Raw genomic sequence first — 22,500 nt, forward strand, 5'->3', positions numbered from 1 at the left:
GTATGTAAATCTGTCCTCGAGCTGTTCTTGTCTAATGATGTTCTGTATTATGTCATTCTGTATTCTGTGTCATGTTTTGTGTGGAGCCCAGGAAGAGTAGCTGCTGCTTTTGCAACAGCTAATGGGGAACCTAATAAAATACCAAATATTTTGTTAACATCTGTATATTTTGTTAACATCTGATTCTGTAACAGTATTCATTATGATGTAAAAATCTGATTCTGTAACAGTATTCATTATGATGTTAAAATCTGATTCTGCAACAGTATTCATTATGATGTAAAAATCTGATTCTGTAACAGTATTCACTATTGTGTAAACATCTGGTTCTGTAACAGTATTCACTATGATGTAAACATCTGATTCTGCAACAGTATTCACTATGATGTAAACATCTGATTCTGTAACAGTATTCACTATGATGTAAACATCTGATTCTGCAACAGTATTCACTATGATGTAAACATCTGGTTCTGTAACAGTATTCACTATGATGTAAACATCTGATTCTGTAACAGTATTCACTATGACGTAAACATCTGGTTCTGTAACAGTATTCACTATGATGTAAACATCTGATTCTGTAACAGTATTCACTATTGTGTAAACATCTGGTTCTGTAACAGTATTCACTATGATGTAAACATCTGATTCTGCAACAGTATTCACTATGATGTAAACATCTGATTCTGTAACAGTATTCACTATGATGTAAACATCTGATTCTGCAACAGTATTCACTATGATGTAAACATCTGATTCTGTAACAGTATTCACTATGATGTAAACATCTGGTTCTGTAACAGTATTCACTATGACGTAAACATCTGATTCTGTAACAGTATTCACTATGACGTAAACATCTGATTCTGTAACAGTATTCACTATGATGTAAACATCTGATTCTGTAACAGTATTCACTATGATGTAAACATCTGATTCTGTAACAGTATTCACTATGATGTAAACATCTGATTCTGTAACAGTATTCACTATGACGTAAACATCTGATTCTGTAACAGTATTCACTATGATGTAAACATCGGATTCTGTAACAGTATTCACTATTGTGTAAACATCTGATTCTGTAACAGTATTCACTATGACGTAAACATCTGGTTCTGTAACAGTATTCACTATGATGTAAACATCTGATTCTGTAACAGTATTCACTATGACGTAAACATCTGATTCTGTAACAGTATTCACTATGATGTAAACATCTGATTCTGTAACAGTATTCACTATGACGTAAACATCTTGTTCTGTAACAGTATTCACTATGATGTAAACATCTTATTCTGTAACAGTATTCACTATTGTGTAAACATCTGATTCTGTAACAGTATTCACTATGACATAAACATCTGGTTCTGTAACAGTATTCACTATGATGTAAACATCTTCTTCTGTAACAGTATTCACTATTGTGTAAACATCTGATTCTGTAACAGTATTCACTATGACGTAAACATCTGGTTCTGTAACAGTATTCACTATGATGTAAACATCTGGTTCTGTAACAGTATTCACTATGATGTAAACATCTGATTCTGTAACAGTATTCACTATGATGTAAACATCTGATTCTGTAACAGTATTCACTATGATGTAAACATCTGATTCTGTAACAGTATTCACTATTGTGTAAACATCTGATTCTGTAACAGTATTCACTATGATGTAAACATCTGATTCTGTAACAGTATTCACTATTGTGTAAACATCTGATTCTGTAACAGTATTCACTATGATGTAAACATCTGATTCTGTAACAGTATTCACTATTGTGTAAACATCTGATTCTGTAACAGTATTCACTATGATGTAAACATCTGATTCTGTAACAGTATTCACTATGACGTAAACATCTGATTCTGTAACAGTATTCACTATGATGTAAACATCGGATTCTGTAACAGTATTCACTATTGTGTAAACATCTGATTCTGTAACAGTATTCACTATGACGTAAACATCTGGTTCTGTAACAGTATTCACTATGATGTAAACATCTGATTCTGTAACAGTATTCACTATGGCGTAAACATCTTGTTCTGTAACAGTATTCACTATGATGTAAACATCTTATTCTGTAACAGTATTCACTATTGTGTAAACATCTGATTCTGTAACAGTATTCACTATGACGTAAACATCTGGTTCTGTAACAGTATTCACTATGATGTAAACATCTTATTCTGTAACAGTATTCACTATTGTGTAAACATCTGATTCTGTAACAGTATTCACTATGACGTAAACATCTGGTTCTGTAACAGTATTCACTATGATGTAAACATCTGGTTCTGTAACAGTATTCACTATGATGTAAACATCTGATTCTGTAACAGTATTCACTATGATGTAAACATCTGATTCTGTAACAGTATTCACTATGATGTAAACATCTGATTCTGTAACAGTATTCACTATTGTGTAAACATCTGATTCTGTAACAGTATTCACTATGATGTAAACATCTGATTCTGTAACAGTATTCACTATGACGTAAACATCTGATTCTGTAACAGTATTCACTATTGTGTAAACATCTGATTCTGTAACAGTATTCACTATGATGTAAACATCTGATTCCATAACAGCTCTCCTTCTTTGAGACTCTTGGGCCCTGGATACTCCTTGTATATACGGGTCCAGGGATGACCTGCTAATATTAGCTTTGTAGCTAACTGTGAAATTACTGCTCTGGATTGTGTTAAATGTACAAACTTTGTAGCTGGATACTAGCCTCACATCACCAGTAACTGTGAAATACTGACCTGGATTTAGTTAAATGTACAAACTTTGTAGCTGGATACTAGCTTCACATCACCAGTAACTGTGAAATTACTGCTCTGGATTTAGTTAAATGTACAAACTCTGTAACTGGATACTAGCCTCACATCACCAGTAACTGTGAAATACTGACCTGTCCTTCTACGATCCATTTGGAGATGACCGTCTTTCCATCGCTGCCGGGGCGGAACCTTAGTGTGGCGGAGCGAGGGCTGATGTTGGAGATGACCAGGTTAGAAGGCACACCAGGAAGCTCTGAGACACAGACACAACAACAGGTTAGAGGACACAGCTATTTGTGGTTAATAAGGGTAATAATGACTTAGCTATTTGTGGTTAATAAGGGTAATAATGACTTAGCTATTTGTGGTTAATAAGGGTAATAATGACTTAGGTATTTGTGGTTAATACGGGGTAATAATGACTTAGCTATTTGTGGTTAATACGGGTAATAATGACTTAGCTATTTGTGGTTAATACGGGTAATAATGACTTAGCTATTTGTGGTTAATAAGGGGTAATAATGACTTAGCTATTTGTGGTTAATACGGGTAATAATGACTTAGCTATTTGTGGTTAATACGGGTAATAATGACTTAGATATTTGTGGTTAATAAGGGGTAATAATGACTTAGCTATTTGTGGTTAATACGGGGTAATAATGACTTAGCTATTTGTGGTTAATACGGGTAATAATGACTTAGCTATTTGTGGTTAATAAGGGTAATAATGACTTAGCTATTTGTGGTTAATAAGGGGTAATAATGACTTAGCTATTTGTGGTTAATAAGGGGTAATAATGACTTAGCTATTTGTGGTTAATACGGGTAATAATGACTTAGCTATGTATGGTTAATCAGAGCTAATAATGATTGCAACTTGGCCACTCTCTCGCACAGACACACAGACTGTTTGTCTAAGCTGTTCTACATGATTGTGACTCCAGTGTGTGTGTGTGTGTGTGTGTGTGTGTGTGTGTGTGTGTGTGTGTGTGTGTGTGTGTGTGTGTGTGCGTGTGTGTGCGTGTGTGTGTGTGTGTGTGTGTGTGTGTGTGTGTGTGTGTGTGTGTGTGTTTTGAATCATGGCGGTGTCGTAACAGCCACTGATCAGTGGCGGTAAAGATAATGGCATCTTCTGAGCTCCTCACTCTCTTTCTGTGATGCTGTGGACGTCTCATATATATGATGGAATGTGATGATGATGATGATGATGATGAAGATGATGATGATGATGATGATGATGATGATGTGTGTTGTCTGACCTGGCGGAACTCCAGAAGAGATGGTGGAGGTGGTGGCCACGCCTCTTCCTGCCGCTGTCATGGCTGCGACCTCCAGGGTGTATGATGTCATAGAGGTCAAGCTGGTGACCTTGTATTGCAGGGTAGAGTTAGAGAGAGGTCGCTCCTCACAGGACGCATTGACCCCCGACCCCGAAACACACCACAATATCACATAACCTAGGGAGAGAGAGAGAGAGAGAGAGAGAGAGAGAGAGAGAGAGAGAGAGAGAGAGAGAGAGAGAGAGAGAGATGGAGAGAGAGAGATGGAGAGATGGGGAGAGAGATTATTGTTAATTATCTATTTCACTTGCTTTGGCAATGTAATCAAATGTTCCCCACGCCAATAAAGCCCTTTAATTTAATTGAGAGCGAGAATTAGGCCGATACCCACTAATTATCAATTCTGCAGAGAAGAATTGGAGAAGAGTCCCCTAAGCAAGCTGGTCCTGGGGCTCTGTTCACAAACACAAACAGACGTCACAGAGCCCCAGGACAGCAACACAATTAGACCCAACCAAATCAATGGAAAACAAAAAGATAATTACTTGACACATTGGCTCTCAAGAGAAGACAGGCTATGTGCTCACTGCCCACAAAATGAGGTGGAAACTGAGCTGCACTTCCTAACCTCCTGCCAAATGTATGACCATATTAGAAACACATATTTCCCTCAGATCACACAGATCAACAAAGAATTCTAAAACAAACCTGATGTTCATAAACTCCCATTTCTACTGGTTAACCTGTTGTCACAAGAAAAGGTCAACCAGTGAAGAACAAACAACATTGTAAATACAGCCCATATTTATGTTTATTTATTTTCCCTTTTGTACTTTAGTGTTCGAGTACTAGAGCTAAGTACTTTAGTGTTCCAGAGCTAATTTCTTTAGTGTTCCAGAGCTAACTTCTTTAGTGTTCTAGAACTAACTACTTTAGTGTTCTAGAGCTAACTTCTTAAGTGTTCTAGTTCTAGAGCAGAGTACTTTAGTGTTCTGGAGCTAACTTTTTTGGGGTTCTAGAGCTAACTTTTCCGTGTTCTAGTTCTAGAGCATGTACTTTAGTGTTGAGGTTCTAGAGCTAGGTACTTTAGTGTTCTAGTTCTAGAGCTTAGTACTTTAGTGTTCTAGAGCTAAGTACTTTAGTGTTCTAGTTCTAGAGCTAAGTACTTTAGTGTTCTAGTTCTAGAGCTAAGCACTTTAGTGTTCTAGTTCTAGAGCTAAGTACTTTAGTGTTCTAGAGCTAAGTACTTTAGTGGTGTAGTTCTAGAGCTAACTACTTTAGTGTTCTACTTCTAGAGCTAACTACTTTAGTGTTCTAGAGCTAAGTCATTTCATGTTCTAGTTCTAGAGCTAACTACTTTAGTGTTCTAGAGCTAAGTCATTTGATGTTCTAGTTCTAGAGTTAACTACTTTAGTGTTCTAGTTCTAGAGCTAAGCACTTTAGTGTTCTAGTTCTAGAACTAAGTACTTTAGTGTTGGAGTTCTAGAGCTAAGTACTTTAGTGTTCTAGAGCTAAGTACTTTAGTGTTGTAGTTCTAGAGCTAACTACTTTAGTGTTCTAGTTCTAGAGCTAACTACTTTAGTGTTCTAGAGCTAAGTCATTTTATGTTCTAGTTCTAGAGCTAACTACTTAAGTGTTCTAGAGCTAAGTAATTTAATGTTCTAGTTCTAGAGTTAACTACTTTAGTGTTCTAGTTCTAGAGCTAACTACTTTAGTGTTCTAGTTCTAGAGCTAACTACTTTAATGTTCTAGCGCTAAGTGATTTCATGTTCTAGTTCTAGAACTAACTACTTTAGTGTTCTAGTTCTCGAGATAACTACTTTAGTGTTCTAGTTCTAGAGCTAACTACTTTAGTGTTCTAGAGCTAAGTCATATCATGTTCTTGTTCTAGAGCTAACTACTTAAGTGTTCTAGAGCTAAGTCATTTAATGCTCTAGTTCTAGAGCTAACTACTTTAGTGTTCTAGTTCTAGAGCTAACTACTTTAGTGTTCTAGAGCTAAGTCATTTAATGTTCTAGTTCTAGAGTTAACTACTTTAGTGTTCTAGTTCTAGAGCTAACTACTTTAATGTTCTAGTTCTAGAGCTAACTACTTTAATGTTCTAGAGCTAAATCATTTCATGTTCTAGTTCTAGAGCTAACTACTTAAGTGTTCTAGAGCTAAGTCATTTAATGTTCTAGTTCTAGAGTTAACTACTTTAGTGTTCTAGTTCTAGAGCTAACTACTTTAGTGTTCTAGTTCTAGAGCTAACTACTTTAATGTTCTAGCGCTAAGTGATTTCATGTTCTAGTTCTAGAACTAACTACTTTAGTGTTCTAGTTCTCGAGATAACTACTTTAGTGTTCTAGTTCTAGAGCTAACTACTTTAGTGTTCTAGTTCTACAGCTAACTACTTTAGTGTTCTAGAGCTAAGTCATTTCATGTTCTAGTTCTAGAGCTAACTACTTTAGTGTTCTAGAGCTAAGTCATTTCATGTTCTAGTTCTAGAGTTAACTACTTTAGTTTTCTAGTTCTAGAGCTAAGCACTTTAGTGTTCTAGTTCTAGAGCTAACTACTTTAGTGTTCTAGTTCTAGAGCTAACTACTTTAGTGTTCTAGAGCTAAGTCATTTAATGTTCTAGGTCTAGAGTTAACTACTTTAGTGTTCTAGTTCTAGAGCTAACTACTTTAATGTTCTAGTTCTAGAGCTAACTACTTTAATGTTCTAGAGCTAAGTGATTTCATGTTCTAGTTCTAGAACTAACTACTTTAGTGTTCTAGTTCTCGAGATAACTACTTTAGTGTTCTAGTTCTAGAGCTAACTACTTTAGTGTTCCAGTTCTAGAGCTAACTACTTAAGTGTTCTAGAGCTAAGTCATTTAATGTTCTAGTTCTAGAGCTAACTACTTTAGTGTTCTAGTTCTAGAGCTAACTACTTTAGTGTTCTAGTTCTAGAGCTAACTACTTAAGTGTTCTAGAGCTAAGTCATTTAATTTTCAAGTTCTAGAGCTAACTACTTTAGTGTTCTAGTTCTAGAGCTAACTACTTTAGTGTTCTAGTTCTAGAGCTAACTACTTTAGTGTTCTAGAGCTAAGTCATTTCATGTTCTTGTTCTAGAGCTAACTACTTAAGTGTTCTAGAGCTAAGTCATTTAATGCTCTAGTTCTAGAGCTAACTACTTTAGTGTTCTAGTTCTAGAGCTAACTACTTCAGTGTTCCAGTTCTAGAGCTAACTACTTTAGTGTTCTAGAGCTAAGTCATTTAGTGTTCCAGTGTTGTTATTCATTCATCTGTGTCGCAGCTCTCGCGCCGCGGACTGCAAATGCAAGTTGTGGTTACTTTTCTCCTGTGGGAAACACTAATGCTATTTGTTGACTATTAGGAGTACAGTAATACTTCTGGCATTTCTGGAAAGCTCCAATTCCACCCTTGTCAAGGAAACCACTGTTATCTACCCCCCTTGTGTCACACCCTGGCCTTAGTTATCTTTGTTTTCATTATTATTTTAGTTAGGTCAGGGTGTGACATGGGGAAGTTGGTGTGTTTTTGTATTGTCTAGGGTGTTTGTAGGTTTAATGGGGTTATGTCTTGTCTAGGTGTTTGTATGTCGATGGCTGCCTGAATTGGTTCTCAATTAGAGACAGCTGTGGTTTATTGTCTCTAATTGGGAGCCATATTTAAGGCAGCCATGTGCATCATGTGTTTGTGGGTAATTGTCTATGTTGAACGTTTGTTGCTTGTCTGTGCACTAACGTTTGTAGTTTCACGGTCGTTTTGTTGTTTTGTTTCTGTTTATGTATATGTATAGTGTTCGTTTCATGTTTTCTCTCTCTTCTAATAAAGAAGATGTATTTTTCACACGCTGCGCCTTGGTCCACTCTCTCACCCTTAGACGATCGTGACACCTTGACAGTTATAATGGGGAGGAAATCAGAGCTGTACACTGTTTAACCTGTAGCCAAGGCTTTATAGGCTATATGGGTAATTATGTCTGGTATTGGTTACTATCTGACACAATATCAATGTTGCCAGACAAGGTATACGAGGGGACAGTAGGCCTAGATGGACAAGACTATCTGAATGTGCACATGATGGAAGTTATAGGTCTGCTATAAGTTAGAGGTCTGATATAAGTTCTAGTTCTAGAGACGGTTCTAATGTTCTAGTGTTCTAGTTCTAGTGGAGAGTAGTGTTCTAGTTCCAGAGCAGAGTAGAGTTCTAGTGATCCAGTTCTAGAGCTGACTAGAGTCCTAATGCTGTAGTTCTACAGTAAACCAGGTAAGAGTTCTAGTGTTCTACTTCTAGAGCAGAGTAGTGTTCCATTGTTCTCGTTCTAGACGAGAGTAGAGTTCTAGTCTTGTAGTTCTAGAGTAGAATAGAGTTCTTGCGTTATAGTTCTAGAGACGGATTCTAATGTTCTAGTGTTCTAGTTCCAGAGCAGAGTAGATTTCTAGTAGTTCTAGAGTAAAGTAGAATTATAGGTCTAGAGGTGAATAGATTTTTAGTGTTGTAGTTCTAGAGTAGAATAAGGTTCTAGTGTTGTAGTTCTAGAGCAAAGTAGAGTTCTAGTGTTATAGTGCTAGAGTAAAGTAGAATTCTAGTTCTAGAGTAGAATAGAGTTTTAGTGGTGTAGTTCTAGAGTAAAGTAGAATTCTAGTTCTAGAGTAGAATATAGTTTTAGTGGTGTAGTTCTAGAGTAAAGTACAGTTCCAGTGTTCTAGTTCTAGAGCAGAGTAGTGTTCCAGTGTTCTAGTTCTAGAGCAGAGTAGTGTTCCAGTGTTCTAGTTCTAGAGCAGAGTAGAGTAGAGGTCTAGGCCCTATTTTCGGCAGGTGCAAACTAACGTTTGCAATGTCATCATGTAAAAACTGGCGCACTGGTATTTTCCTGCTGTAACGCCAGGTTCTACCTGTCAGCTCGCTTGCTCTGAGGGGGGTAGGGTGGTATTATCTGAGGGGGGTGGGGTGGTAATATCTGAGGGGGGTGGGGTGGTAATATCTGAGGTGGGTGGGGTGGTAATATCTGAGGTGGGGTGGTAATATCTGAGGTGGGGTGGTAATATCTGAGGGGGGTGGTAATATCTGAGGGGGGTGGGGTGGTAATATCTGAGGGGGTGTGGTGGTAATATCTGAGGGGGGTGGGGTGGTAATATCTGAGGGGGGTGGGGTGGTAATATCTGAGGGGGTGGGGTGGTAATATCTGAGGGGGGTGGGGTGGTAATATCTGAGGGGGGTGGGGTGGTAATATCTGAGGTGGGTGGGGTGGTAATATCTGAGGTGGGGTGGTAATATCTGAGGTGGGGTGGTAATATCTGAGGGGGGTGGTAATATCTGAGGGGGGTGGTAATATCTGAGGGGGGTGGTAATATCTGAGGGGGGTGGTAATATCTGAGGGGGGTGGTAATATCTGAGGGGGGTGGGGTGGTAATATCTGAGGGGGGTGGTAATATCTGAGGTGGGTGGGGTGGTAATATCTGAGGGGGGTGGGGTGGTAATATCTGAGGGGGGTGGGGTGTTAATATCTGAGGGGGGTGGGGTGGTAATATCTGAGGGGGGTGGGGTGGTAATATCTGAGGGGGGTGGGGTGGTAATATCTGAGGGGGGTGGGGTGTTAATATCTGAGGGGGGTGGGGTGGTAATATCTGAGGGGGGTGGGGTGTTAATATCTGATGGGGGTGGGGTGGTAATATCTGAGGTGGGGTGGTAATATCTGAGGTGGGGTGGTAATATCTGAGGGGGGTGGGGTGGTAATATCTGAGGGGGGTGGGGTGGTAATATCTGAGGGGGGTGGGGTGGTAATATCTGAGGGGGGTGGGGTGGTAATATCTGAGGGGGGTGGGGTGGTAATATCTGAGGGGGGTGGGGTGGTAATATCTGAGGGGGGTGGGGTGGTAATATCTGAGGGGGGTGGGGTGGTAATATCTGAGGGGGGTGTGGTGGTAATATCTGAGGGGGGTGGGGTGGTAATATCTGAGGTGGGGTGGTAATATCTGAGGTGGGGTGGTAATATCTGAGGGGGGTGGGGTGGTAATATCTGAGGGGGGTGGGGTGGTAATATCTGAGGTGGGTGGGGTGGTAATATCTGAGGGGGGTGAGGTGGTAATATCTGAGGTGGGTGGGGTGGTAATATCTGAGGGGGGTGGGGTGGTAATATCTGAGGGGGGTGGGGTGGTAATATCTGAGGTGGGTGGGGTGGTAATATCTGAGGTGGGTGGGGTGGTAATATCTGAGGTGGGTGGGGTGGTAATATCTGAGGGGGGTGGGGTGGTAATATCTGAGGTGGGTGGGGTGGTAATATCTGAGGGGGGTGGGGTGGTAATATCTGAGGGGGGTGGGGTGGTAATATCTGAGGGGGGTGGGGTGGTAATATCTGAGGGGGGTGGGGTGGTAATATCTGAGGGGGGTGGGGTGGTAATATCTGAGGTGGGTGGGGTGGTAATATCTGAGGGGGGTGGGGTGGTAATATCTGAGGGGGGTGGGGTGGTAATATCTGAGGTGGGTGGGGTGGTAATATCTGAGGGGGGTGGGGTGGTAATATCTGAGGGGGGTGGGGTGGTAATATCTGAGGGGGGTGGGGTGGTAATATCTGAGGGGGGTGGGGTGGTAATATCTGAGGTGGGTGGTAATATCTGAGGTGGGTGGGGTGGTAATATCTGAGGGGGGTGGGGTGGTAATATCTGAGGGGGGTGGGGTGGTAATATCTGAGGGGGGTGGGGTGGTAATATCTGAGGTGGGTGGTAATATCTGAGGGGGGTGGGGTGGTAATATCTGAGGTGGGTGGGGTGGTAATATCTGAGGGGGGTGAGGTGGTAATATCTGAGGTGGGGTGGTAATATCTGAGGGGGGTGGGGTGGTAATATCTGAGGGGGGTGGGGTGGTAATATCTGAGGGGGGTGTGGTGGTAATATCTGAGGGGGGTGGGGTGGTAATATCTGAGGGGGGTGGGGTGGTAATATCTGAGGGGGGTGTGGTGGTAATATCTGAGGGGGGTGGGGTGGTAATATCTGAGGGGGATGGGGTGGTAATATCTGAGGGGGGTGGGGTGGTAATATCTGAGGGGGGTGGGGTGGTAATATCTGAGGGGGGTGGGGTGGTAATATCTGAGGTCCTTAAAAACAAGTGCAGTGGTGATCATTTCATGAAGCGTTAATGGAAAGTTTTTTTAAGACCCACAAAAAGCAGGTCTTATCGGTAACATGGTTGATGATGGCGTGTATTGTGAAGCACAGCCGATACACAGCGCCCATGGAAGGAGAGATGTGTCTTATGTGATGATTCATCTCTTTTTTAGAAACACAAAATCCTTATTGGTTTCCTGCCATTTCGTTTAATTGGATTAAGTTTTTTTTTTAAATGGTCTTCTGAGAGCAGCTTTAACAATATTTTTGGAGGCTTTTGCCTTTTCATTATTCACAAGTCACATACCTGTATTTCACTTGTTCAAGGAGGCTTTTCCATCCCCATTTTCAAAGAGCGGCCCCTTGTCCAATTACCAAAGACAGGCTCGTCCAATCTCAGTCCTTCTATAATGCCATATCAACGGAGGATTGTTTTAAGAATCTGCCTCACATAGGCAACGCTACAACTGACAGGAGCCTAGTACGGTGTATAGACGTTGTATAGACGTTGTGTTGTATAGACGTTGTATAGACGTTGTATAGACGTTGTATAGACGTTGTATAGACGTTGTATAGACGTTGTGTTGTATAGACGTTGTATAGACGTTGTATAGACGTTGTATAGACGTTGTATAGACGTTGTATAGACGTTGTATAGACGTTGTGTTGTATAGACGTTGTATAGACGTTGTATAGACGTTGTGTTGTATAGACGTTGTATAGACGTTGTGTTGTATAGACGTTGTATAGACGTTGTATAGACGTTGTGTTGTATAGACGTTGTGTTGTATAGACGTTGTGTTGTATAGACGTTGTATAGACGTTGTGTTGTATAGACGTTGTGTTGTATAGACGTTGTGTTGTATAGACGTTGATTTGTATAGACGTTGTATAGACGTTGTGTTGTATAGACGTTGTATAGACGTTGTGTAGACGTTGTGTTGTATAGACGTTGTATAGACGTTGTATAGACGTTGTGTAGACGTTGTGTTGTATAGACGTTGTGTTGTATAGACGTTGTATAGACGTTGTGTTGTATAGACGTTGTGTTGTATAGACGTTGTATAGACGTTGTATAGACGTTGTATAGACGTTGTATAGACGTTGTGTTGTATAGACGTTGTGTTGTATAGACGTTGTGTTGTATAGACGTTGTATAGACGTTGTATAGACGTTGTATAGACGTTGTATAGACGTTGTGTTGTATAGACGTTGTATAGACGTTGTGTTGTATAGACGTTGTATAGACGTTGTGTTGTATAGACGTTGTGTTGTATAGACGTTGTGTTGTATAGACGTTGTGTTGTATAGACGTTGTATAGACGTTGTATTGTATAGACGTTGTATAGACGTTGTATAGACGTTGTATAGACGTTGTGTTGTATAGACGTTGTATTGTATAGACGTTGTATAGACGTTGTATAGACGTTGTGTAGACGTTGTGTTGTATAGACGTTGTGTTGTATAGACGTTGTATAGACGTTGTATAGACGTTGTATAGACGTTGTGTTGTATAGACGTTGTATAGACGTTGTGTTGTATAGACGTTGTGTTGTATAGACGTTGTATAGACGTTGTGTTGTATAGACGTTGTGTTGTATAGACGTTGTGTTGTATAGACGTTGTGTTGTATAGACGTTGTATAGACGTTGTGTTGTATAGACGTTGTATAGACGTTGTATAGACGTTGTGTTGTATAGACGTTGTATAGACGTTGTATAGACGTTGTATAGACGTTGTATAGACGTTGTGTTGTATAGACGTTGTATTGTATAGACGTTGTATAGACGTTGTATTGTATAGACGTTGTATTGTATAGACGTTGTATTGTATAGACGTTGTATAGACGTTGTATTGTATAGACGTTGTGTTGTATAGACGTTGTGTTGTATAGACGTTGTATTGTATAGACGTTGTATAGACGTTGTATAGACGTTGTATAGACGTTGTATAGACGTTGTGTTGTATAGACGTTGTATAGACGTTGTGTTGTATAGACGTTGTATAGACGTTGTGTTGTATAGACGTTGTATAGACGTTGTGTAGACGTTGTGTTGTATAGACGTTGTATAGACGTTGTATAGACGTTGTGTTGTATAGACGTTGTATAGACGTTGTATAGACGTTGTATAGACGTTGTATAGACGTTGTGTTGTATAGACGTTGTATAGACGTTGTGTTGTATAGACGTTGTATAGACGTTGTATAGACGTTGTATAGACGTTGTATAGACGTTGTATAGACGTTGTATAGACGTTGTGTTGTATAGACGTTGTGTTGTATAGACGTTGTATAGACGTTGTATAGACGTTGTATAGACGTTGTATAGACGTTGTATAGACGTTGTGTTGTATAGACGTTGTATAGACGTTGTGTTGTATAGACGTTGTGTTGTATAGATGTTGTATAGACGTTGTATAGACGTTGTGTTGTATAGACATTGTATAGACGTTGTATAGACGTTGTATAGACGTTGTGTTGTATAGACGTTGTATAGACGTTGTGTTGTATAGACGTTGTATAGACGTTGTGTTGTATAGACGTTGTGTTGTATAGACGTTGTATAGACGTTGTGTTGTATAGACGTTGTATAGACGTTGTGTTGTATAGACGTTGTATAGACGTTGTGTTGTATAGACGTTGTGTTGTATAGACGTTGTATAGACGTTGTATAGACGTTGTATAGACGTTGTATAGACGTTGTATAGACGTTGTGTTGTATAGACGTTGTGTTGTATAGACGTTGTGTAGACGTTGTGTTGTATAGACGTTGTATAGACGTTGTATAGACGTTGTATAGACGTTGTGTTGTATAGACGTTGTGTTGTATAGACGTTGTATAGACGTTGTATAGACGTTGTGTTGTATAGACGTTGTATAGACGTTGTATAGACGTTGTGTAGACGTTGTGTTGTATAGACGTTGTGTTGTATAGACGTTGTGTTGTATAGACGTTGTATAGACGTTGTATAGATGTTGTATTGTATAGACGTTGTATAGACGTTGTATAGACGTTGTGTTGTATAGACGTTGTATTGTATAGACGTTGTATAGACGTTGTGTTGTATAGACGTTGTATAGACGTTGTATAGACGTTGTGTTGTATAGACGTTGTATAGACGTTGTGTTGTATAGACGTTGTATAGACGTTGTATAGACGTTGTATAGACGTTGTATAGACGTTGTATAGACGTTGTATTGTATAGACGTTGTATAGACATTGTATTGTATAGACGTTGTATAGACGTTGTGTTGTATAGACGTTGTATAGACGTTGTATTGTATAGACGTTGTATAGACGTTGTATAGACGTTGTATTGTATAGACGTTGTGTTGTATAGACGTTGTATTGTATAGACGTTGTATAGACGTTGTATAGACGTTGTATTGTATAGACGTTGTATAGACGTTGTATAGACGTTGTGTTGTATAGACGTTGTGTTGTATAGACGTTGTGTTGTATAGACGTTGTATAGACGTTGTATAGACGTTGTGTTGTATAGACGTTGTATAGACGTTGTATAGACGTTGTATTGTATAGACGTTGTATTGTATAGACGTTGTATAGACGTTGTATAGACGTTGTGTTGTATAGACGTTGTATTGTATAGACGTTGTATTGTATAGACGTTGTATAGACGTTGTATAGACATTGTGTTGTATAGACGTTGTATAGACGTTGTGTTGTATAGACGTTGTATAGACGTTGTGTTGTATAGACGTTGTGTTGTATAGACGTTGTATTGTATAGACGTTGTATAGACGTTGTATTGTATAGACGTTGTATAGACGTTGTATAGACGTTGTATTGTATAGACGTTGTATAGACGTTGTATAGACGTTGTGTTGTATAGACGTTGTGTTGTATAGACGTTGTGTTGTATAGACGTTGTATAGACGTTGTATAGACGTTGTGTTGTATAGACGTTGTATAGACGTTGTATAGACGTTGTATTGTATAGACGTTGTATTGTATAGACGTTGTATAGACGTTGTATAGACGTTGTGTTGTATAGACGTTGTATTGTATAGACGTTGTATTGTATAGACGTTGTATAGACGTTGTATAGACATTGTGTTGTATAGACGTTGTATAGACGTTGTGTTGTATAGACGTTGTATAGACGTTGTGTTGTATAGACGTTGTGTTGTATAGACGTTGTGTTGTATAGACGTTGTGTTGTATAGACGTTGTATAGACGTTGTATTGTATAGACGTTGTATAGACGTTGTATAGACGTTGTGTTGTATAGACGTTGTGTTGTGTAGACGTTGTGTTGTATAGACGTTGTGTTGTATAGACGTTGTGTTGTATAGACGTTGTATAGACGTTGTGTTGTATAGACGTTGTATAGACGTTGTGTTGTATAGACGTTGTATAGACGTTGTATAGACGTTGTGTTGTATAGACGTTGTATTGTATAGACGTTGTGTAGACGTTGTGTTGTATAGACGTTGTGTTGTATAGACGTTGTATAGACGTTGTATAGACGTTGTATAGACGTTGTATAGACGTTGTGTTGTATAGACGTTGTGTTGTATAGACGTTGTGTTGTATAGACGTTGTATAGACGTTGTATTGTATAGACGTTGTATTGTATAGACGTTGTGTTGTATAGACGTTGTGTTGTATAGACGTTGTATTGTATAGACGTTGTGTTGTATAGACGTTGTGTTGTATAGACGTTGTATAGACGTTGTATTGTATAGACGTTGTATTGTATAGACGTTGTATTGTATAGACGTTGTGTTGTATAGACGTTGTGTTGTATAGACGTTGTGTTGTATAGACGTTGTATAGACGTTGTATAGACGTTGTATTGTATAGACGTTGTGTTGTATAGACGTTGTGTTGTATAGACGTTGTGTTGTATAGACGTTGTATAGACGTTGTATAGACGTTGTATTGTATAGACGTTGTGTTGTATAGACGTTGTGTTGTATAGACGTTGTATAGACGTTGTATTGTATAGACGTTGTGTTGTATAGACGTTGTATAGACGTTGTATTGTATAGACGTTGTATAGACGTTGTATAGACGTTGTATTGTATAGACGTTGTATAGACGTTGTATAGACGTTGTATAGACGTTGTATAGACGTTGTGTTGTATAGACGTTGTATAGACGTTGTATAGACGTTGTATAGACGTTGTATAGACGTTGTATTGTATAGACGTTGTATAGACGTTGTGTTGTATAGACGTTGTGTTGTATAGACGTTGTATAGACGTTGTGTTGTATAGACGTTGTATAGACGTTGTGTTGTATAGACGTTGTATAGACGTTGTATAGACGTTGTGTTGTATAGACGTTGTATAGACGTTGTATAGACGTTGTATAGACGTTGTATAGACGTTGTGTTGTATAGACGTTGTATAGACGTTGTATAGACGTTGTATAGACGTTGTATAGACGTTGTGTTGTATAGACGTTGTGTTGTATAGACGTTGTATAGACGTTGTATAGACGTTGTATAGACGTTGTGTTGTATAGACGTTGTATAGACATTGTGTTGTATAGACGTTGTGTTGTATAGACGTTGTATAGACGTTGTGTTGTATAGACGTTGTATAGACGTTGTGTTGTATAGACGTTGTGTTGTATAGACGTTGTATAGACGTTGTGTTGTATAGACGTTGTATAGACGTTGTGTTGTATAGACGTTGTATAGACGTTGTATAGACGTTGTGTTGTATAGACGTTGTATAGACGTTGTATAGACGTTGTATTGTATAGACGTTATTCATAAACACATTTAGACCTACGTGAGCACACAGTGCCATGGAACGAGAAAATACATTTAGTTCTAGAGCAGAGTTCTAGTGTTGTAGTTCTAGAGCAGAGTTCTAGTGTTTTAGTTCTAGAGTATAGTTCTAGTATTGTAGTTCTAGAGCAGAGTTCTAGTGTTTTAGTTCTAGAGTATAGTTCTAGTGTTGTAGTTCTATAGTATAGTTCTAGTGTTGTAGTTCTAGAGCAGAGTTCCAGTATTGTAGTTCTAGAGCAGAGTTCCAGTTTTGTAGTTCTAGAGCAGAGTTATAGTGTTTTAGTTCTAGAGTATAGTTCTAGTGTTGTAGTTCTAGAGCAGGATTCTAGTATTGTAGTTCTAGAGAAGGGTTCTAGTGTTGTTGTTCTAGAACAGGGTTCTAGTGTTGTAGTTCTAGAGCAGTGTTCCATCTCACCTGTGATGATGCCGTTCTTGTCTTTAGGCTCTGCCCAGCTCACCCTCAGAGACGTGTCCAGGATCTCAGTGAAGCTCAAGTGACCCACCGGACCTGGTGCTGTAAACACACACACACACACACACACACACACACACACACACACACACACACACACACACACACACACACACACACATACACACACACACACACACACACACGCACACGCACACGCACACGCACACACGCACACACGCACACACGCACATACAATCAATATCTGTTGTACATGAATTATACCCACCGTTAACCCTGAAACACACCCTACACCACCGTTAACCCTGATACACACCTTACACCCCATCAATATCTATTGTACAATACCCCAATCCCAGAGAGGGAGAGAGAAGTGTGTGTGTGTGTGTGTGTGCGTACTGTCTTCGTGTGTCTGTAGCAGTATGGGAGGGCTCTTGGGTCCATCGCCGGGCGTGGTGAAGCAGAGGGCGGAGCCTAGATACCAGGTGAACTTCCTGAGTCCAACAACCAATCCGGTGAGGCGGGAACCGGGGTAGTCGGGGGTGATGGTCACTATGGTTACAGCTTCGGGGTAGTGCTCCGGCCAGACTAGCAACTGAATGAGAGAGAGGGGAAGATAGAGGGGTGAGAGGTGAGGGGAGTGAGAGAATAGAGAGGAGAGAGGGGAGAAAGAGGGGGGAGAGGAGAGAGGGGAGAGAGAGGGGAGGAGAGAGAGATGAGAGAGAGGGGAAGATAGAGGGGTGAGGGGAGTGAGAGAATAGAGAGGAGAGAGGGGAGAAAGAGGGGAGAGAGGAGAGAGAGGGGAGAGAGAGGGGAGGAGAGAGAGAGGAGAGAGAGGAGAGAGAGGGGAAGGAGACAGGAGAGGAGAGAGGGAAGAGGGGAGAGAGAGAGGAGAGGGGAAGATAGAGGGGTGAGGGGAGTGAGAGAATAGAGAGGAGAGAGGGGAGAAAGAGGGGAGAGAGGAGAGAGAGGGGAGAGAGAGGGGAGGAGAGAGAGAGGAGAGAGAGGGGAAGGAGACAGGAGAGGAGAGAGGGAAGAGGGGAGAGAGAGAGGGGAGGAGAGAGGGGAGAGGGGAGAGAGAGAGGAGAGAGAGGGGAAGGAGAGAGGAGAGGGGGAAGAGAGGGGAGAGGGGGAGAGAGAGGGGAGGAGAGGGGGGGAGAAAGGGAGGGGGGAGGAGAGAGAGTGGGGAGATGTTTCAGAAATACATGAACACACACATCCTGAACAATGTGGGCTAACCCTAACCATGTGCTAACCCTTACCCTGGGTTAACCCTAAAACTGGGATAACCCTTATCATCGGCTAACCCTAACTCTTACCCTGGGCTAACCCTAAAACTGGGATAACCCTTACCCTGGACTAAACCTAACTCTTACCCTGGGTTAACCCTAAAACTGGGATAACCCTTATCCTCGGCTAACCCTAACTCTTACCCTGGACTAACCCTAAAACTGGGATAACCCTAACCCTGGACTAAACCTAACTCTTACCCTGGGCTGTTTCCTACCTTGTATCTCTGGTTGATTGACTGTTTCCTACCTGGTTGATTGACTGTTTCCTACCTGGTTGATTGACTGTTTCCTACCTTGTATCTCTGGTTGATAGACTGTTTCCTACCTTGTATCCCTGGTTGATTGACTGTTTCCTACCTTGTATACCTGGTTGATTGTCTGTTTCCTACCTTGTATCTCTGGTTGATTGACTGTTTCCTACCTTGTATCCCTGGTTGATTGGCTGTTTCCTACCTTTTATCTCTGGTTGATTGACTGTTTCCTACCTTGTATCTCTGGTTGATTGGCTGTTTCCTACCTTGTATCCCTGGTTGATTGGCTGTTTCCTACCTGGTTGATTGGCTGTTTCCTACCTTGTATCCCTGGTTGATTGACTGTTTCCTACCTGGTTGATTGTCTGTTTCCTACCTTGTATCTCTGGTTGATTGACTGTTTCTTACTTCGTATCCCTAGTTGATTGACTGTTTCCTACCTGGTTGATTGACTGTTTCCTACCTGGTTGATTGACTGTTTCCTACCTTGTATCTCTGGTTGATTGACTGTTTCCTACCTTGTATACCTGGTTGATTGTCTGTTTCCTACCTTGTATCCCTGGTTGATTGACTGTTTCCTACCTGGTTGATTGACTGTTTCCTACCTTGTATACCTGGTTGATTGTCTGTTTCCTACCTTGTATACCTGGTTGATTGTCTGTTTCCTACCTTGTATCCCTGGTTGATTGACTGTTTCCTACCTGGTTGATTGTCTGTTTCCTACCTTGTATCCCTGGTTGATTGACTGTTTCCTACCTGGTTGATTGACTGTTTCCTACCTTGTATCTCTGGTTGATTGACTGTTTCCTACCTTGTATATCTGGTTGATTGACTGTTTCCTACCTTGTATCCCTGGTTGATTGGCTGTTTCCTACCTTGTATCCCTGGTTGATTGGCTGTTTCCTACCTTGTATCCCTGGTTGATTGGCTGTTTCCTACCTGGTTGATTGACTGTTTCCTACCTTGTATCCCTGGTTGATTGACTGTTTCCTACCTGGTTGATTGGCTGTTTCCTACCTTGTATCCCTAGTTGATTGACTGTTTCCTACCTGGTTGATTGGCTGTTTCCTACCTTGTATCTCTGGTTGATTGACTGTTTCCTACCTTGTATCCCTGGTTGATTGGCTGTTTCCTACCTTGTATCCCTGGTTGATTGACTGTTTCCTACCTGGTTGATTGGCTGTTTCCTACCTTGTATCCGTGGTTGATTGACTGTTTCCTACCTGGTTGATTGGCTGTTTCCTACCTTGTATACCTGGTTGATTGTCTGTTTCCTACCTTGTATCTCTGGTTGATTGACTGTTTCCTACCTTGTATCTCTGGTTGATTGGCTGTTTCCTACCTTGTATCTCTGGTTGATTGGCTGTTTCCTACCTTGTATCCCTGGTTGATTGTCTGTTTCCTACCTTGTATCCCTGGTTGATTGACTGTTTCCTACCTTGTATCCCTGGTTGATTGTCTGTTTCCTACCTGGTTGATTGGCTGTTTCCTACCTTGTATCTCTGGTTGATTGACTGTTTCCTACCTTGTATCTCTGGTTGATTGGCTGTTTCCTACCTTGTATCTCTGGTTGATTGACTGTTTCCTACCTTGTATCCCTGGTTGATCCCGTTGATGAACTGCTGAGGCGGAGGGTTCCAGGTAAATCTGATCGTGGTTGAGCTGACTGCTGTTACCTCTACAGCCTGAGGGGGCGCTGTGGGGACTGGAGAGACACAGAGAGAGACAGGATGAGGACACGTCAGACACGCACACTCTGGTTGCATGCCAATAACCTATAATTTCTCCTGAAGTGTGCACTTGTTCACTTCCCATCACTCATTTGAAAAGAAATTACCTCTATTAACCTAGTGTAAACTCCCTCTATTAACCTAGTGTAAACTCCCTCTAATAACATAGTGTAAACTCCCTCTATTAACATAGTGTAAACCTCCCTCTAGTGTAAACTCCCTCTATTAATATAGTGTAAACTCCCTCTAATAACATAGTGTAAACTCCCTCTATTAATATAGTGTAAACTCCCTCTAGTGTAAACTCCCTCTATTAATATAGTGTAAACTCCCTCTAATAATATAGTGTAAACTCCCTCTAGTGTAAACTCCCTCTATTAATATAGTGTAAACTCCCTCTATTAACATAGTGTAAACTTCCTCTAGTGTAAACTCCCTCTATTAATATAGTGTAAACTCCCTCTAATAACATAGTGTAAACTCCCTCTAGTGTAAACTCCCTCTAATAATATAGTGTAAACTCCCTCTAGTGTAAATTCCCTCTATTAATATAGTGTAAACTCCCTCTATTAACTTCTTATGGCTGCAAGCCCGAAGCCGGGCACAATATGACAACAGCCACTTCAAGTGCAGGGCGCGAAATTCAAAATATATTTTTTAGAAATATTTAACTTTCACACATTAACAAGTCCAATACAGCATTTGAAAGATAAACATCTTGTGAATCCAGCCAACATGTCCGATTTTTAAAATGTTTTACAGCGAAAACACCACGTATATTTATGTTAGCTCACCACCAAATACAAATAAGGACAGACATTTTTCACAGCACAGGTAGCATGCACAAAGCCAACCTAACTAACCAAGAACCAACCAAACTAACCAACAAACAACTTCATCAGATGACAGTCTTATAACATGTTATTCAATAAATCTATGTTTTGTTCGAAAAATGTGCATATTTGAGCTATAAATCAGTTTTACATTGCAGCTACCATCACAGCTACCGTCAGAAATGGCACCGAAGCAGACAGAGTAATTACAGACACCAACGTCAAATACCTAAATACTCATCATAAAACATTTCTGAAAAATACATGGTGTACAGCAAATGAAAGACAGGCATCTTGTGATTCCAGCCAATATTTCCGATTTCTTAAGTGTTTTACAGCGAAAACACAATATAGCATTATATTAGCTTACCACAATAGCCAGAAACACAAGCCATTCCCCAGCAGCAAAGGTTAGCGATCGTAACAAACCAGCAAAAGATATATAATTTTTGACTAACCTTGATAAGGTTCATCAGATGACAGTCCTATAACATCAGGTTATACATACACTTATGTTTTGTTCGAAAATGTGCATATTTAGAGCTGAAATCAGTGGTTATACTTTGTGCTAACGTAGCATCTTTTTCCCACAACGTCCGGATATTTTTCTGGCACTCACATATTCTGACCAAATAACTATTCATTAACATAACAAAAAAATACATGTTGTATAGGAAATGATAGATACACTAGTTCTTAATGCAATCGCCGTGTTAGAATTCTAAAAATAACTTAATTACGATATGCAGTTTACGTTATGGCGAGAGCGTGCCCAAACTCTGGCCGCAACCTACTAGTACAACATGTTCGACAGATATATGAAATAGCATCATAAAATGGGTCCTACTTTTGATGATCTTTCATCAGAATGTTGTACAAGGGGTCCTTTTTCGGGAACAATCGTTGTTTGGATTTAGAATGTCCTCTTCTCCAGTCAATTAGCACGGAAAGCTAGCAAAGTGGCGCTAAGCTCTCCTTCGTGAACAAACGCAGACAACGCAACACGCCTAACGTCCCAAAAA

The 22,500-nt window shown here is 40.2% G+C and overlaps 1 protein-coding gene across 1 annotated transcript in view; it reads right to left on the reverse strand.

Moving 5' to 3' along the window:
- The window catches only part of LOC129842969 (protein sidekick-1-like), a 343,828-nt gene that overhangs the window by 125,552 nt on the left and 195,776 nt on the right, over positions 1-22,500 (reverse strand). Inside the window, exons 15-19 of the mRNA XM_055911690.1 lie at positions 20,505-20,620; positions 17,772-17,967; positions 17,355-17,453; positions 4,061-4,258; positions 2,933-3,054 (exon numbers count right to left, since the gene is read on the reverse strand). Coding sequence (XP_055767665.1) covers positions 2,933-3,054; positions 4,061-4,258; positions 17,355-17,453; positions 17,772-17,967; positions 20,505-20,620 — 731 coding nt within the window. The remainder of the gene's footprint in view (positions 1-2,932; positions 3,055-4,060; positions 4,259-17,354; positions 17,454-17,771; positions 17,968-20,504; positions 20,621-22,500) is intronic.

This window comes from Salvelinus fontinalis, unplaced genomic scaffold, assembly GCF_029448725.1.
Source record: "Salvelinus fontinalis isolate EN_2023a unplaced genomic scaffold, ASM2944872v1 scaffold_0082, whole genome shotgun sequence".
Taxonomy (NCBI): domain Eukaryota; kingdom Metazoa; phylum Chordata; class Actinopteri; order Salmoniformes; family Salmonidae; genus Salvelinus; species Salvelinus fontinalis.